The following is an 18,317-nucleotide window of genomic DNA, read 5'->3' on the forward strand; positions in this document are numbered from 1 at the left end:
GTTGTTCCTGATGACTAGCAATCATAGTATTTTGAAGACTGGGGTCTAAATGGGCAGCCAGCTGTTTGAAATATTGTAGAAATTACACCTATGATTTGATTGGCTGGAAAGCCATCTGTGATCCTGTTACCGTGGCTAATTTACAGCATGATGGTTGACTACTTTGTGAAGGTCATGTTGTGCAAAGGAAGCTTAAAAGCTGTCCTGGCTTAGAAAGATGTAATTTTTACTTTTTGAAATATTTATAATTTAGATCCTAGGAACTTGCTTTGATTTCAGAGGAGCCTAATGATATATAAATGCCTGCTGTGATGTATGTACACTACTGTAAGATAACAGAGTACGTCTTAGACATTTTTTTTATCCATATGAAGAATGTGGGTAATTTGGTAGCAGAGCTTTTAAAAGTAGATAACTGAAAATTTTTTAATAGGGTGCCTGCAAACTAGTGCCCCTATGTAAATAATCAATACACAGTTGCCTGCAGCAAAGCATTTTATTGGCCACAATTTAAAGAAGTATGAAGTTAAGAATAATGGATATAGCACAATGTTAGGCAGTTTGGAGTTGCTCAAGAATAGGAGTGGGCAAGATATGGCCCGTGGGCTGGATCTGATCCACCAGGCTTCTGATTTCACTCTTGGCCCATTCTGCCAGGACCCTAAATCAGGCTCTCTGCCTGCTGCAGTCCCTGGCTGCTCAAAATGGCTGGCTGCTCCCTCCCATGCATTTCAGCTGGAGTTATTGTATTTTATATATTCCTTTTATCTTGTTACAGACAGAACATGGGCCAAGATCATCTCCTTCTTCATTGCATCCATGAGAGGAAACAAACAAATTTTCGGTGGGAGCGTGGGAAGCCTACCTACTCTGGAGTTCCTAAGCCTTGCAGAGCCCCTCAGCTACCTGAATAGCAATCTCTGTATGCCAGTGTGGTTCCTTCAGAACAGGGTTACTGGGATCAAGCCTAGCTTTAGTTGCTCTCTGCAGAAAAGATTATACAACTTTCAGTGGCATAGCACCCTTTTCACATGGAGAGGAAGAGAGAGATGTGGTTGGAGGATCTTCTTTGTGCAGACATTTAGAGGTCAGGAGCTGGGCTTTGTCCTGTGCTGCACTGATTTATTCCAGGTTTTAATACCAGTATATATGTGAGCTACCATGTTATTTCTGGGCAGGGTAATTGTAGCTGTAACGGTCCCATGACATTAAGAGATATGAGTGAGCAACTGGGGATGGATCACTTGATGATTAACATGGGTGGCATGTATCCTAGTTTGAGGGAGGCTATGCCTACTCAGTTTTGTGTGACCCCACCCATGCTCTGCCCTGAGGCCCCCTTCTTGCCACTTCCAGGAAGCATGCTGGAGCTAGGGCTGGGTTGTCCAGCCTATGGCTGGGGCTTCTATGAGCTAGGACTGTTTGCCTTGTGCTCAGGCACACAGAGGGGCACTGCAGCCTCCTGCTCAATGCTTGGGCAGCCTAGGAGTTGGACAACAGCGCTCGGGAGTGAAAGTGCTTAGGGAGCAGGAAAACTGTCAGCCATGGAAGGAGCTGGGGACCTCTTGCCGGTGAAGAAAGTAATTCAAGGCGGCAGGCACATAGCATTAGGGGTAGGTAGCACTCAGCTGCCTATCTTTAGGCCCTGGATTGGAATCCCCCTACTCACATTCTGATGGGACTGTAGGCAAAAAGCCTATCCCTCATACTAGATAGAAGCTCAGGAATAGGAAGACCCCATATCCAAGAGAGTCATGACTAGGGTTGCCAACTTCTTAATTGCACAAAATCAAACACCTTGCCCCTTCTCCAAGGCCCTGCCCATGCTCCCAATCTTCTCTGGGGCTCCACCTCCCCAATCACGCCATCACCCCTCCCTCTGTCAGTCTTAGCCATCCTCACTTTCATCAGGTTGGATCAGGGGATTGGAATGTGAGAGGCATGAGATCTCTGGGGGGAGGGGTGTGTGTGTCAGGAGAAAGGAGTTCAGGGAGTGGGAAAGGGCTTGAGACTGGGGTAGGGGCCGGTATATGTGTGGGAGGGTGAGGGCTCTGGCTTGAGGTCATGGCTCTGGGGTGGTGTCAGGAATGAAAGGTATTGGCACCACATTGTCAGAAATGAAGGGTTCAGTGTGCACGAGGGACTCGGTATGGCTAAGAGGTTCAGAGTGTGTGTGTGTATATGGGGTGCAGGCTCTGGGAGTGTGGTGGTCTCTGGGGTGGGGCCACAGATAAGGGATTTGAGGTGCAGGTGGGGACTCTAGGTTGAGGCAGGGGATTGCGGTGCAGGAAAGAGTTCAGGCTGTGGGGTCCTGGCAGCACTTTACCCTAGCTCCCCAGAAGCAGCTACCAGGTCCCTGCAGTCTCTAGATGCATGGGCAGCCAGGGAGGCTCTGTACACTGCCCTTGCTTCAACAGGTGCTACCCCCCTTCAACAGTTCCCACTGGAAGCTCTAGAATTGGCACTCAGGACAGGACCAGTGCAAGGAGCTCCCAGTCTCTGGTTGTCCTGGCATCAAAGGGCTGCAGGCACCTGACACCTACTTCTAAGAGCAGTGCAAAGCCAGGGCAAGTAGGCGAATCTACCTTATTTCCAGGCCTCCCTGCACTGCTGACTGGACTTTTAATGGTCCAGTTGGCGGTTCCAACCAGAGCTGTCAGGATCCCTTTTTACTTGAGTGTTCTGGTTGAAAACTGGACATGAGGCAACTCTAGCTACAACACTGGGACTTTGGCTTGCTGAAGTCGGAAGCTCCTTGCTGAGCAGTGGAAATAGATTTTGTTAAACTCTTTATATACCCAGAATAGGGTGGGAAGCAACTTGTGGGCCAGGCAGAGGGCTGAGTTGTAGAAAGGGACAGATCATTGCAGGATTGTAGCAAAGCCAGAAGAACACATCATATGTCCTTGCCCAACTAATAGTGGCACCTGTGGGAAACAGATCTCTTTAGAGGTGTGTATATATAGAAATTACAGAACGTGGTATCTAAAATTAAATTCTCAGGTTCTCAACTTCTGTCTTACCATACAATTTCATCACTGAAAAATTCAGAATTGCGTATCATAAGTTCTGTATTCTGTGCTTTCGATCTTAATGTTCCTCTTAAGCATAATCTGAGACACTGCCTCATCAAAGCATTTAAATCTCAGTGATCCAATGAATCTCTAGGTAAAGAGGTTTGCTCACAAAGCAGCTTTCTGGATAGTGGTTAAGTTGTTCCTCCTTTTCATTTATTTTAAGTGATTTAAGAATGTAATTTATAACACAAAAGCATGTCTAAATGTTAAGTATTACTACACTGATCCATTCTGAAGATTTGCCCCCGAAAAGGACTGAATAAAAAGAAACATCTTTTCCCAGTCATGATAATCCTTTTGAGATCACCCCAGTCTTCCTCATTTCTGTGAATTTACTCTATTCTAAATCATTTCAGTCCCTTGATATCAGGGTTTGCATTTTCTTTGCTAAATTGCTATACAAATGTATTAAAATACTCTGGGAAGGATGGCACCAAAGGGTTAATGAAGAAATGCATGTAGAGGGATAATAATTTGGTTCACTACACTTGGAAGCTAACATGGGGTAATTTCACTTAAGCAATGAAGCATGAACTTCTTTTTAACAAAATACTCAGGTGACTTCAACAGGAAAACAATAGTTCCCTTGAGGTTATAAGAATGGAATTGCTTCTATAGTTTGTAGGTTAAAAAATATGGATCTTAATAACATATTGGCTATGTTTATTCTAGTAGATTGGTTTTCTTTCCATACAATCATAGAAATACAATCTGATGTATTGCTATAGATGAGATTTCGTCACACAACACATTATTCCAGAAATGACTTAGTAGTTTAAATCCATGCATAGTTTGTTGCAACTGACTTCATATCTTTTAGCTGAGGAACAATCTTCCCTTAGGCCAGCTTAGTCAGTGATATGACCTGCCATAAATATTAATTTCAGGATGTTATTTCTAGGAACTATTCAACAACTGGTGTATATATGCTGGGAAAGTGAATTCTGCTTACACATGAGAAGCATTTATTTAAAATTTAACTGAACATGAAAGAAAACCCTGAGCTAGGAAGAGTGTTGAATAAGCTTGCTGGCCCACTCTTGCTGGCCACTTGCGGCCAGAGAGTCTGTTAATATTGCACTGAGCCCAGCTGTGCTCTTCATGGTCCCAAGTCATTTGCACACTTGTCTGCTCCTGCCCCACCACAGCCCTGGGTGGGCCCCTCTATCTGAACACTCAGCCTATCCCACCTGCTCGCACCCTTCGATTGCCAGCCATTCCCAGATTCCTGTTCCTGCTCCTCCTGTCAATGAAATCATTCATGTGCAGAGTTTGGAGCCTCTCCTGACAGCTAGCATAGGTCTATGGCGAAGTGACCTGTCAGGAGAGCTATGCTCTGTGGGCTTGTGGGCCTCGTGTAAACAAAGCCAAACACAATAATTAAACTGGGGTCCAGCTCCAACTGGATCCCCTTCATTCCGGCTGCTCCCGGGCACCTGGCTCATTAGCAAGGGGAAGGGTCTGGGTTACATGTGAGCAGCCTAGTAGGCAGAAAATTCCCTGCTCTCTGTGCCCGGATACTGGCCATCTTTGCAGGGCAGTAGTGCTCCAGATGTGCCCTTCCAGATGGCAAGTGAGCGCCACCCACGGGGCTGGGATGTGCTCCATGCGGACAGGGCACAATGGAGAGACAAGGAACTGCAGGGGAGCCCCCAGCTTTATACACTCATGCCCTACTGTGAACCAGATTTGGGTTACGTGGGAAGAGAGCTGGTATGGTAATCTGGACCACTTGTCCTTATCCTGGAGCTCCATGGCTGACTCCTTCCATTCCTATTTCCTCCTCCATCCACCCACCCTTCCTTACCCCCTCTCCACCTCACAGTGCTATCCCTCCACTTCCTCCGTTCCTACAGTCCGATCCTTTCCTAACTTCTCCCCTTTCGCACTCCCCCACTGCCTATCCTCCTGCCTCCAGTCCTATATTGCCATCACCCTCACCATCCCCCCTTACTGCCCCATTCATCCCCACATACATGCTATTCCCCTTCCTCCCAGCACACACCTTGATCCCTCCAAAGAATTCATTGAGCTAAGCATCTCTCCTCCTCAAGAGCACCAGTGGGGAGCACAGTAGGAGCCACAGCCTGCCCCCAGACTACCCTTTCCGAACAGGCCTGTTGGGGCAGCTGTGCTCTGTGGCGAGCCCAGGGAGCCTGGAACACACAGCGGCCACTCTGGAGAACTGGGGAAGCGGCTGGGGTGCAGCGTAACCACATTGTCCCCAAAGGGCCTGGTGTGTGGTGTGGCCAAGACCTGCACAGCTCCCGGCAGGCCTGGGAGAGCATGCCTGAGCCAGGGGCCTGGCCCTGTGTCACCGGCACACACCGGAGCTGCTTGCTCAGTGGAAGATCTGCAGCGTGGCCCCCAAGTTCTGTGGCTGGGCCCAAGCCACGCAGAGCAAACCCATGCAGCAGGCGAGTGGGTTAGGCAGGCTGGGGACAGGGGGGCACATGGGAATGGAGCTGCTGCCCCCCATTTCACGAAGCAGTCACATGGTCAAGGCTCCTGAGGCGGGGCCACTGCGGAGAGGGGAGGCTGAAGGCGGAGGCAGGTGGTGGGATGTGTAGTGACATGATGAAGTCACTGTGTCATCCCGTAGGAAAATTGTGTGTGTGTGTGTGTGTATGTATCTATATCTATATCTACACAGAGAGAGAGAGAGAGATAAGTGAGCCTTTACTTTATTTTGTTTTATGCTGATCCCAGCTGGAATTGCCAGCTTCCACCCAGTGATCCCCACTTGCTTTTCCACAGTGATGGTGGGTAATGCTGTGGTGACCGCTGTACGAAGTTCCATAAAGATGGATTTGTGCATCTGAAGGTTCTGTAACGCTTGTCATCCCATATATGCATCACAATGGCATCCCCTCCCACAGTGCTTGTTTCCCTAGCCCAGTAGCAATAGCCCACCATGGCAAGCTACTTTGTAGTGGTGGCAGCTGAATTATCTGTTTCCATGGAAGTCAGCAGGACAGGTGTTTCTTATTTACATTAAATACTGCAGGATTAGTCACATTGTGTTTAAAATGCTCATCATTGCAGCTCAGGATCTATGCTGTCAGGCAGAGGTGATGAGCACACACTTTACAAGAGCAGTTACAAATGGCACAGAATGAAATAGGAAGCTCTTGGAATGATGAGATGGAAAGAACTGCATTTGAGGATGGCAAGCATATCTCTGACACATGCCAATCCATTCCCAGACTCCCAGGAGCAGAGGATAACAGAGTTGCACAGTGCGATGTGATGAGTTGCACAATGGGCTAGCTATCCGCAGTACAATGCTCTCTGTTGAAGAAGAGCAATGACTGGATGTGCTCCGCTGACACAGAGAATTGTGTGAACATGTACCACTAATGCTATTACACTTATGATCATTGACATAACTGAAGTCGACTTAATTCTGTAGTGCAGACATGGCCTTAGTATTAATTTATATTTCAATGCCATCCAAAGGCCACAGCAATTTTTGCCTTACTCCCAGTATTGTTCTTACTGCTTTGGAGCATAAGACTCTGGCCATATGAAATATAGCTCTGAAAGTACTTTGAATTTTGGTTATTAGTTTCAACTATAACAGTTGTGAGGCCTCTCTTTGTCCAGTTTTTTAGGGGGTTGGATAGAAGAAAGGACTTATGTGTATATATTTCACAGAATGCATGATCTATGTTCTGGAGTTAGTAGGCTGGGAATGCTGCACTTCACTGACTACATTAAACCATAATGTTTCTGTTGAATTTCATAGGAGAATACAGGCAGTCCCCGACTTACGCGGATCCGACTTATGTCGGATCCGCACTTACGAACGGGGCTTTTCTCGCCCCGGAGCTCACGGGCGGTGGGTTGCCACCAGTGTCCTCCAGGGCAAGAAAAGCTTCTCCTGGTCTCCCTGGTCTGCTGGGGGGGTCCAGCAAAGCCGCTGGACCCCCCCCCCCCCCAGCAGACCAGGGACACGGCAGCGGCTTTGCTCGGGTGTTCCTGGTCTGCTGGGGGGGTCCAGCGGCTTTGCTGGACCCCCCCAGCAGACCAGGGGGACAGGAGCAAAGCCTTGGAGCAAGCCCGCAGGGGGACAGCTCAAGCGCGCCCGGGCTGTCCCCCTGCGGGCGTGCTCCGCGGCTTTGCTCCCCGTCTCCCTGGTCTGCAGGGAGACGGGGAGCAAAGCCTTGGAGCACGCCCCCGCAGCGGGACAGCCCAAGCGCGCTCGGGCTGTCCCGCTGCGGGCGTGCTCCAAGGCTTTGCTCCCCGTCTCCCTGGTCTGCTGGGGGTGGGGGGGATGCAGTTAGTGCCCCCCCCCCCGCAGCAGACCAGGCTTTTCTTGCCTACCCCTGGAGTAGAGCAGCTGGGGGCTGCCGGGTTGGTCCCACAGCGCCACTCCAGACCAACCGGGCAGCACCCCAGCTGCTCTGCCCCAGGCGTTCTGATTCAGCCGCTGCTGGTCAGTTTCAGCAGCGGCTGAATCAGGACGCCCGGGGCAAAGCAGCTGGGGTGCTGCTGGGTTACTCCAGTAGCGCGGAGGAGCCGCGCTACTGGAGCAACCCAGCAGCACCTCAGCTGCTCTGCCCCAGGCGTCCCCAAGTCAGCCGCTGCTGAAACTGACCAGCGGCTGACTACAGGAAGCCCGAGGCAGAGTTGCTCTGCCCCAGGCTTCCTGGAATCAGCTGCTGATCAGTTTCAGTAGCAGCTGACTTGGGGACGCCTGGGTTTCTTAAGTTGAATCTGTATGCAAGTCAGAACTGGCATGCAGATTCAGCCGCGGTTGAATCTGATCAGTTTCAGCAGCGGCTGATGCCAGTTCCGACTTACATACAGATTCAACTTAAGAACAAACCTACAGTCCCTATCTTGTATGTAACCTGGGGACTGCCTGTACCTTGTTTAGTTAATGCTGTACTCCTTGTATCTTTATTTTAAATATTCAATTTAAGTAATTTCATACCGCCTCTAAATTTTTAAAGTGCTGCAGAATTTTATATTGGAAGGACATAACTACGTTGTAGGAACAGTTTTGGGAAATGAGACATTCTGACACCTGGGGAGGAACAGAAGGCTGCTTGGGATTGTTAAATAAGATTATCTGGATATTTTTGAAATGATCATCAGTAAATTAATGTAAGAACATTGATAATTTACATCATTATCACTAAGCTTCAAAATATTGTACTGTATACGGCAATTAAGACATAATGTAAGCCCCTATGGGATAATAGGGCTGTAAGGAATAGCTAGCACGGATTTGTCAAGAACAAATCATGCCACACCAACCTAAGTTGCTTCTTTGACAGGAAAAGTGGCTTAGTGAATAAAGGGGAATCTGTAGATGTTATTTATCTTGATTGTTAAGGCTTTTGATACAGTTCCACATGACATTCTTTTAAGTAAACTAGGGAAATATGTATGACATTACTTATAAGGTGGGTGTATAACTGGTTGAAAAACCATACTCAAAGTAATTTTCAGTGGTTCACGCTCAGACTAGGAGGGAGTTACTTGGATAGTAGAGTGGAGAAAATGCTTATAAAATTTGATGGCATTAAGTTGGGAAGGGTTAAATGTACTTTGGAGGACAGAATTAAAATTCAAAATGTGAACAAATTGAGTAACTGGTGTGAAATCAACAAGGTGGGACAAGAAGTAATTGGCTTAATCTTCAGCATGAGATATTTAGGTTACATATTAGGAAAAAACTTTCTATATATAAGGGTACTGATGCTCTGGAATAGGCTTCTAAGGGAGATTATGGAATCTCAGTCATAGGTTTTTTGATATATACCTATTAGGGATAGTTTAGAGTTACTTGGTTCAGGTGCTGGACTAGATGATATTTTGAGGTCCTTTACAGCTGTACATTTCTTATGATTCTATAATTGTGGTTTCTAGAGACAGCATTAAGAGAATGGTCTGGTTACAGGTTGGCTTTATGTGAATAATAGGTGGAGATCTAAGATTAGTTATGTTTTATAGTGAAAAATTCAACATAGAATCATAGAACCAAAGAGCTGGAAGAGACCGCAGAAGGTCATCACGTCCAGCCCCCTGCTCTAGGCAGGACCAATCCCAACTAAATCAATCCGGCCAGGGCTTTGTCAAGCCAAGACTTAAACACTTCTAGGGATGGAGACTCCACTACTTCCCTAGGTAACCCATTCCAGTGCTTCACTACCCTCCTAGTAAAATAGTTTTTGCTAATATCCAACCTGGACCTCTCCCACCACAACTTGAGAATAACATGAATTTATACTTTAATTTATTTTAGTCATCTGACAATGTGTTGTTTTTAGAAATATGTATTGTATTGCTGAATTATGGAATAATATAGACTCAGATTTATCATAAAATTTAATGCTTAATATTGTTGCATTTTTATGGTACATATTCATGGAGATGGAAACTTATTTTTTAGAGACTGGCAGCAATTATGATACTTAAAACATCTCTATTATCCAGATAAACTTGACAATGCTCCTAGTAATTTGCATTTTATTTCAGATAATTTCTAAAATTATAACACAGAATTCATGCTAGTACTTCTGTGCATATTTTCCTGACCTAAAGATGTAAAAAATAAGACTTAGACCAATATGAGACCTGTTTTTCTTGCCAATTTTTTTCTCCACATGTATACTTTCATACTTAAATACTTATTCTAACTTACATAATTACAAAAAGGTTTTCATCAGAAGTTTTAGACCCAAAGAAGTTTTGTGGTTGCCTTCATGAGAGCTGGGTACAGTGCATTTTCCACTCATAGTAAATATAGTAAATATACATTTTGTGAATCTGTGAGGTTGGACCAAATCCTGCATTTTGCTAAGCATCTATGCAACATTGCTAAATGCTCTCTACTTCTGATCACTAGAGAGTTTACACCCGAGGGAATTCTTTGTCACTGTGTGTGTGCAGTATTGGTATCTCTTGAAGATTTCTTTGTTTCCCTTCAGAAAATGAATTCTAATGGAGAAGCAAAGGAAGCTACAAGAGTGGTCATGTGCCCCTCTCCAGCAGGGCAGGCAGATTGATTTGTGCTCCTGGAGTAGCTATAGAGACATAAATCACTGCTGGTGGATAGAGGGACTTGACAGTCATGCATATGAGAGAAAGAGAGGAATTTTTGGAATGAAAATATTTCCTGTCAGAATGTGCTGCTTGAACTGTCTGCTAGTGACCTGGCTGGAGATCATTAGTAGCCAATAAAAATTGAGAGTTTGGTTCCCCAGCCCTCACTTGCTATTCAGTTGTCTATGATGTAACATTGGACATATGGCAGCATATATTTGTTGTTTAATAACTTGACATAAAGGGTCACACCTGGCTATGTTACTATTAGGCGAAGAGTTTTGAGATTTTTCTCCAGGGCATCCCACTCCCATTCTCCATCAGTTGTATTGTAGTTTAAATTACTAAAATAATCAAAACCAGAATAATGATATACTGTATTATTTTGACAAAATATACCAAATTTTAATAAACTGTGGACAGTATTTTTAATTTTTTTTGGTGCAGAATGCCCCCAGGAGTGAGAAATGGAGATTCCTTGCGTCTTTTTCAGATTTTGATGTCCGTCAGAAGGGACTGTTCTGCTCATCAAGTCTGCTGTCCTGTAGGGACAAATAATGAAATTTCAACAAGTGATTCTGGCATCAAGCCCATAATTTTTCATTGTTAGAATATATCTTTCAGAAAACTATCCAGTCTTGAGTAAAGACTTCTAGTAACAAAGAATCCAGACTCCACCTTTTGTAAAAGGGCTCCTTCCTGTGCAGTTAATATTAATATGAGTTTTGTATTAGATTTGTTTCACATGCAACTAAAAAGTTGACCTTGTAGTTCTTGCATGCCTTCGTTTTTCTGTATATCACTTTTCATTATTTCATGCTAACATTGGTTGTATAAATCGGACATTTGTTGAATGGCTGGGGAATTACTGTGAAAAATAATCTAGATCTCAAATATGGTAGAAAATAAATACTTCTATGGTACCTCGGTAACAGCAGAGATATGTAGCTTAGTGTCCTTTGGTGCTTCAGTGGTTAACATTACACATCTTAAAACAAATAAAATAGACAACTAGTGAGCATTCTTCTTGTGTCACATAATATTTTTTATGTTTTACTTTAAGGAACAAATTATTGGCATTTTAAGACAGAACAATAATTTTGATGTTGCAAAAACTAGGACAGCTATAATGAGAGAAGTGTGGTAGTGCCATGCAAACAGAAAGTATATTGCCAGCAAGCAAAAGGTAATAGCATCCTGTATGCCCAGAAGGCCTTCTGTGATATTTGTGTCTGCTTATGATCCACTTTACCCTCAGAACAGTCTATTTTTAAATTGGTGCTGGGTCTGACTTTATTAAAGAAATGTTGTTGAAACATATTTAAATGTATGATTGTGTATGCTGTAGTCTTCGGTGCTTTAGGACACTGGCACCTAATTTTTTTTCCCTACTGCAGATTTTTGTTAGTTTGCAGTTTTCCTGAATTCAAAGACTTATCTGATTAATATTAAAATTAGGGTTACCATATTTGAATTTTCAAAAAAGAGGACACCCTTGAGAGGGAGTGTATATGTATCAGTGTCTACCAGTTCATGTTCAAATCATAGTTTCATCATTTTAACTGTTCAGTGGTCAGATAATCCCAGAATTTCTGAATAAAAATAGGAAGAGCTACATATAACCAGAAAATCAAATCGTTTAATTTGTTGAAACTATATTTTTGTGTTCACCCTTACTAGCAATATGATTTTTATAATATTTAGTAAATGTAGATTACATGTAGAAAACTATCACCTCACAGGCATAATATGCAGACACTTGAGAAAGAAAGAGCTTAAGAATTGTTGGTCACAGTATATGTGTATTTATTGTAACAAGTAAAAGTAAACGTTCTATAAATCTAGAAAGTTATAAGCATAATAATTTTTATAGTCCTCTTATGGCTTTCAAGCTCTGTATTATTGCATGATTTTTTATTGTTGTATTGATTAACTGTATGCCAGAATTTTTAATAAATAGACATTACCACCTTAAATCTCATTCTTTGGACAAGGAGGTGATACAGAAAATTCAAAATTTGAGGACACTTCCAGGAGAAAAGGACAAGATTGCCAGAAGAGCAGGGTGATCCATGGATGAACGTGGCCATGAGAACAAGGCAGAAGAAGAAATTAGCTAGTGCTAATTGAGGTCATGAAATTGAGTTCAGTAACATATTTGCTACACTGGGAAATGTGAAGGCGATACTGGCAGAAGATGGAGTGATGAGAGAGAAAAATAGGCACACTAGTCCTTGCAGAAGAGAAGATGAGTTGATGGAGGTAGCTGGAAACCAGAGGCTACAGAAAAATGAGAGACTGAACAGGGCACTGTGAGAGAGAACATATCACAGATTCATTCTAACATCAAGAAGAAACATATCTATGTGACTTGAGTCTCTGTGCTCAGAAGAATAGACAGGACTGTCACCAGATCCAGAGAAGAAAAGTGTGTGCTGTTTTCTAGGAGCAGAGATGAACCAACATGTGTTGAAGTCAGATATGGTAATGATGTGTATTAAGGATCTCATAGAAGAATTGGTTTTAGGAGGCAAATTTGGTTCAAGTAATCATGAGCTAATTCCATTCAAACTAAATTGAAGAATAAAAAAAAAATCTGCAACTTCAGTAACTGATTTTAGAAGGATAAACTTAAAAACATTAAGGGAATTAATTAATTAAGTGGACTGGAATGAAGAAACTCAAGATCTGAATGTGGAGGAGGCCTGGAATGACTTTGTCAAAGTTGCAAAACTCTCTGAAGCCTGCATCCCAAGCAAGGGGCAAAAATTCATAGGGAAGGGTTGCAGACCAAGCTGGATGAGCAAGTGCAGGGCATCCCTGATATACGTCCAAGATACATTCAAACAACATGGATGTATAGTATAAGGATGTAAAGTGGGGGATTTTTTCCAGTGGGTAACTTCCTCTTGTGTGAATTGGTCTTTTATTAATTTTTCTTGTTGTTTTTGTTTTTGCCTGACAGAACAGCGGGGAAGGGGAGGACTTAGAACAGTTCCCACAACTGTCAACGATGCTACTGTGGAATCATTGTATACTGGGGCAAATTATAGTAAGGATGCCCTGTATCTCAAATAGATAACTAAGAGAAAGCAGAAAGCCTAAAAGGAATGGATGATGGGATGCATCAGCCAGGAAAGTTATCTCTTAGAGGTCAAAAAAGAAAACAAGCAAAGAGGAAATGGGACCATTAAGCACTGAGGATGAGATGGAGATTAAAGATAATTCTAGGCATGGCCTAACAGCTAAACAAATACTTGGCTTCTGTTTTAATAAGGGTAATGATAAGTTTAGGAGTAATAGTTGGATAGTTAATGGTAATGAGGAATTGAAAGTAGAAATTACCACATCCATGTGGAAGTCAAACTCATACATCTTAATGGTATTAAAATCAGTGGGGCCAGATAGTCTCTATCCAGCAATATTAAAGGAACTGGCATATGAAATTGCAAGTCCAATAACAGTGATTTTTAATGAATCTGTAAAATCAGCTGGCACACACTGAGTGGAGAATTGCTAATATAGTACCTATTTTTAAGAAAGGTAAAAAAAAAATGTAATCTAGAAAACTACAGGCCTGCTAATTTTACCTCAATTATATGCAATGCCTTGGAACAAATTTTGAAAGAGAAAGTAATTAAGGACATAGAGGTAAATGGTAGTAGGGATAAAATACAGTATGGTTTTACAAAAGGTAGATTGTGCTAAAAACCCTAATCTCTGTCTTTGAGAAGATCACTGATTTTTTAGACAAAGGAAATGCAGTAGATCTAATCTAACTGGATATTAGTAAAGCATTTGTTACAGTTCATTAGTTAACTTAGAGAAGATGGGAATTGACAGGAGAATTGAAAGGTGTGCAGGGAACAGGTTAAAAAGAAATGTTGTACTGAAAGATAAACTGTCAGGCTGGAGTGAGATTACTGATAGTCCTCAGAGTTTGGTCTTGAGGCCAATTTTATTTAACATTTTTATTAATGACCTTCCCACAAAATGTGTGTGCTAATAAAATTTGCCAATGACGCAAAGTGGAGAGATATTGCCACAATAAAGGATGACTAGAATATTATACACAAAGATATGAATAACCTTGAAAACTGGAGTAATAGAAGTTGGATGAAATTTAATAGTGCAGAGTGCAAAGTTATGTAGTTGGGAACTGACAATAAGAATTTTGCTATAAACTAGGTACTTATCAGTTGGAAGCAACAGAGGAGGAGAAAGACTTGAGTATTTTTGTTGATCAGAGGATGGTTTCGTTGCCAGTGTAATATGGCCATGCGAAAGGCTAATGCATTCCTACACAGCATCAGACAACATATTTCTAGTATAGAAAGGGAAGTATTAGTATCATTATATAAAGTGTGATCTCATCTGGAATACTGTGTGTGGTTCTAGTCTCCCATGTTTAAGATAGATTAATTCAGACTAGAACAGGAGTAGAGAGGTCATTACAGAAGTGGGTGGGTGAGGGCCTCTATCTTACAGTGTGCAAAAGGTCAGACTAGAGAATCACAAATGGTCTCTTCTTACCTTCAAGTCTGAGGTGGGAAATAACTACTGCTGAAAAGGAACAACTAATTGTGCTGCATATTGAGATGAATGACACTGCTACATTGCCACGGGAATGGATCAAAGATGACTGCACTTTCCTTGGTAAGATGCTTAAAGAAGTGAATATTTCTAATCACTGGAGAAGAAGGGTGAAGATTTAAAAAAAAAAAAAAACCCCAGGTACCTCAAGAATTGGTGCTATAGGGCTGGTTTTAGAATGACTGACCAATGGGATTCATTGGCTGGAAGAAGACTCTTCTTGACTGGTGGATTCCATGCGAGCACTAGGGTATTAACCCTCTGAGATCTGAGGCTGGAATAATTGGTAAGTGCTTTAAACTAAGAGTTAAGGGAGAAGGTTGGATGACACTTATGAAATCTCCATGCCTGGTTTCAATACACGGAAGGGGGAAAATCAGCAAAATATAAGGATACTAAGTTTTATAATGGACTGACACAAAATAAGGGAATCGACAGTAAGGAGGAAAAAATAGACATTGATTGGAGTGGGTAGGTGCTACAGGAAAGGAAAGGACTATATTTAATCAGGTTAGAAAACTGGGTGAGGTCCGAGGAAAACAACTGAAATGTTTGTACATGAATGCAAGAAATCTGGTCAGTAAAATGGAGGAACTAAAATTATTGGTATAGGAAATTATATGTATTATATAAACACGACAGAATAACACTTATGACTGCGATACAGATAATGAAGGGTACATGCTTACGAGAGGTAGGAATGAAGGTAAAAGTGGTGGGATACTGCTATATATCAATGAAGTAATAACTTATAAAGAAATAAGAAGTAATAGAATGGACAAAATAGAATCTATTTGGGTCAAAATTACTTTTGGACACAGACTATAAAAGAAACTTTATTAGAAATTTGATACAGACTGTCAACATTTGAAATATCTTTTAATATTATTAGAGAGAAAAGTATTATTAGGACTTGTGTCATAATGCGATATTTTCCCAGATAAGAGAGGAAAATATATGCTACTAATACTTGTAGAGCACCATTATTTCTGGGTATGATAGAAGACATTTTTCTTCACATTGCATTAGACCAAAAAAGGGGTGATGCAATTTTAGAATTGCATTTTGGTAAGTAGTGAGAAACATTATATATAAACTGGAATTAGGAAATAGCCATAGATTGAGTGATCGTAAATGGATTTTTTAAATGAATTGGAAGGTAATCAAAATCAGGTTATCAACTGTGGTTTTTATTTCAAAATGGCAGTCTTGGGGAAGTTAAGGGAATTAGTTAAAAAAATCATCTGGTCTGAAGACCTTACGGACTTTGATTGGCATTTCTTCAAATCCACTATATAAATACCACTGAAGTTTGCAGCCCAAATAGAGGGAAAAACATACAGGGAAAGTTTCCAGATCCAGTTAAATGAATAACCATCTCAAAAAGTTTATTTGGAGTAAATAGAGAGTCTATGGGGAATGGAAAAAAGAACTGGTCAGCAAAGAAGGCTACATCATGGAGGTTAGAACATGTAATAGTAAAGTGACAATTATAAAAGTTACGCTGAATTAGCTCTTTCCAAGCAAATGAAAACACATTATAAAAAGGTTTTTTAGTTATATAAATAAAAAGATAATAGAGAGTGATGAATTTGGATCCCATGTAGATGGGAAAGAGAGTAGAGATAATCTAGATATGACCTAAAACCTACATGAATAATTTGCCATGGTTTGCAATAAGAATATGGAATGTGCACACGAAGGTAGTAGAGCTGATGGAAATAAATAAGTGGAAATTACCACACTGAGGTGAAAGAAATCTTAGAGATTACTGTGCTCAAATCAGGAGACCAGATAATTTCCATGCCAGAATACTGACTGGTAAAATAGCTAGTCTGGTGGTACATTTTTTTTTAATAAATCTGTTTATTTTGTGGTAATACCCTGTGTGTGGAGAATAGCTAATACTGTACCTTGATTTAACAAATGCAGGGAAGGAGGGACTGGTCTGGGCAATTATATACCTATTTGTGTGACTTTAGCAGCATGGAAAGCTTTAGAATAAATTGTGAATGATATGTGTGGTAAAGGAATGTAATACTATATGGCAATGTTTCTCAGAATGGTCTGCGAAAGCACTTTGAGAAACCTGGTAACTGGCCATTCTGGTGTGTTTATTTACTGGCTCTGCAGCCACAGAGTCTCGCAGCTCCCATTGGCTTCAGTTTGCCATTTGCAGCCAATGGAATCCATGGAAGCAGCAGCCCACCCACACTGCTTCCTGTGACTCCTCTTGGCTGCAAACAGTGAACCAGAGCCAATGGGAGTTGCGAGGCTCCATGGCTGCGGAGCCGGTAAATAAATACACTGCACTGGAGCTGCCAGTTAGTAGGTTTCTCAAAGTGGTCGTGCAGACCATTTTGAGAAACACTGCTATGTGGGTTTGCCAGACTAATCTGACTTCCTTCTTTGAGAAAATAACAGATTTTTTTAGCTAGAGAAATGCAGTATATCGAATGTATTTGGAGTTCAGTAAAATACCCTCTAAAGCATGCAGGGGTGGGTCACTTGCCAGGATTATCTGGGTATCTCTCACTTAATCGTTGCCCTGCCATTACACAGGTCTTGGGCATTGGCATGCCTTGTTCTTGCCTGTTGACTCATTATAACAGTGTAAAACTTAAAAAAAACAACAGATAGTCTAGTAGCACCTTAAAGACTAACAAAACATGTAGATGGTATCATGAGCTTTTGTGGGCAAAACTCATTTCAGATGACCGGAGTATAATAAGTCCAGATCCAAGAATAAATAAGGGAAGGAAGGGGGAGGGGAGGAAGAAAAAGAGAGACAATGAATAGATAGTGCAATAGTTACAAGAATCTGCTAAGAACCATTAGCACCTCCTTTTAATGACAGTTGTTTAAGTCATTAAAAGGTGGAAGATATCCCTGGTGCAGACCATTAGCATAAGAATTAGTCTCATTTGAGCTTTTATACTTCCTCTAATTTTGGTTCTGGGTTTGGTATTGCAAGTGTTGGTGGCCTGTGATAGATGGTAGGTCAGGGTATATGATCTAGTGGTCACCTTTTCTAATTGGCTTTCTAGTGGGGTTGTGGATCAGGTGCAACACAAAATAAAACTTCTAAAACATATGAATGCAGATGTATTTGAAAATCTTTCTTTCTTGTAAAGACTTTTTGTTGTATTAAGAATTTAAAGGGGAGTTGTAACTATATGCAAAACAACTCAGCAGGGTTTTTCAGTTCACAGACTTTGCTACTACATACAGTAACAGTTAAATGACAAGGGAAATTTAAAATTGAAGGGACTCTTCATCTCATGATTTGTAAAAGCTCTCTTTTGGTATTGTTCTAGAAATTTCTGCCAGTAACCACATTTAGTCGTAATGCATTGCTTCAGTGTATTCAGCTATATACTGTTCTCTAGAGTCCTTGTAGTATGTCACAGCAACAAATATATTCTCTAGGTACTTGTGCCAACGTTAGCAATCATATGAGACAGCCATTGGTATTCATATAACATATAGTGAACATTTAGTATTCTGATTAGTACAAAGTGTACTTCAGGCTAGAACATGCCATCTGGGTATCCTTAATTACTAGTTTTAGTTCTGCTTTGTGTGATATTG

At 41.8% G+C, this 18,317-nt stretch overlaps 1 protein-coding gene and 1 long non-coding RNA gene across 15 annotated transcripts in view; one reads left to right on the top strand and one right to left on the bottom strand.

Moving 5' to 3' along the window:
- IMMP2L (inner mitochondrial membrane peptidase subunit 2) overlaps positions 1–18,317 on the top strand; it is a 771,740-nt gene that overhangs the window by 54,266 nt on the left and 699,157 nt on the right. The window contains exon 4 of one of the 14 annotated variants that reach the window (XM_075929791.1): positions 10,581–16,843. The exons of 12 other annotated variants lie outside the window; for them this stretch is intronic. In XM_075929791.1, coding sequence (XP_075785906.1) covers positions 10,581–10,743 — 163 coding nt within the window. In that variant the 3' untranslated portion in view covers positions 10,744–16,843. Of the gene's footprint in view, positions 1–778; positions 3,364–10,580; positions 16,844–18,317 lie in introns of those variants that run through there. One more of the 14 variants, XM_075929799.1, reaches the window with a different exon arrangement.
- Positions 10,545–18,317, bottom strand: part of LOC142829571 (uncharacterized) — a 34,138-nt gene continuing 26,365 nt past the window's right edge. Inside the window, exon 3 of the long non-coding RNA XR_012904096.1 lies at positions 10,545–10,675. This is a non-coding gene — a long non-coding RNA (uncharacterized LOC142829571). The remainder of the gene's footprint in view (positions 10,676–18,317) is intronic.

The sequence above is a fragment of the Pelodiscus sinensis genome, chromosome 1, assembly GCF_049634645.1.
Source record: "Pelodiscus sinensis isolate JC-2024 chromosome 1, ASM4963464v1, whole genome shotgun sequence".
NCBI lineage: Eukaryota > Metazoa > Chordata > Testudines > Trionychidae > Pelodiscus > Pelodiscus sinensis.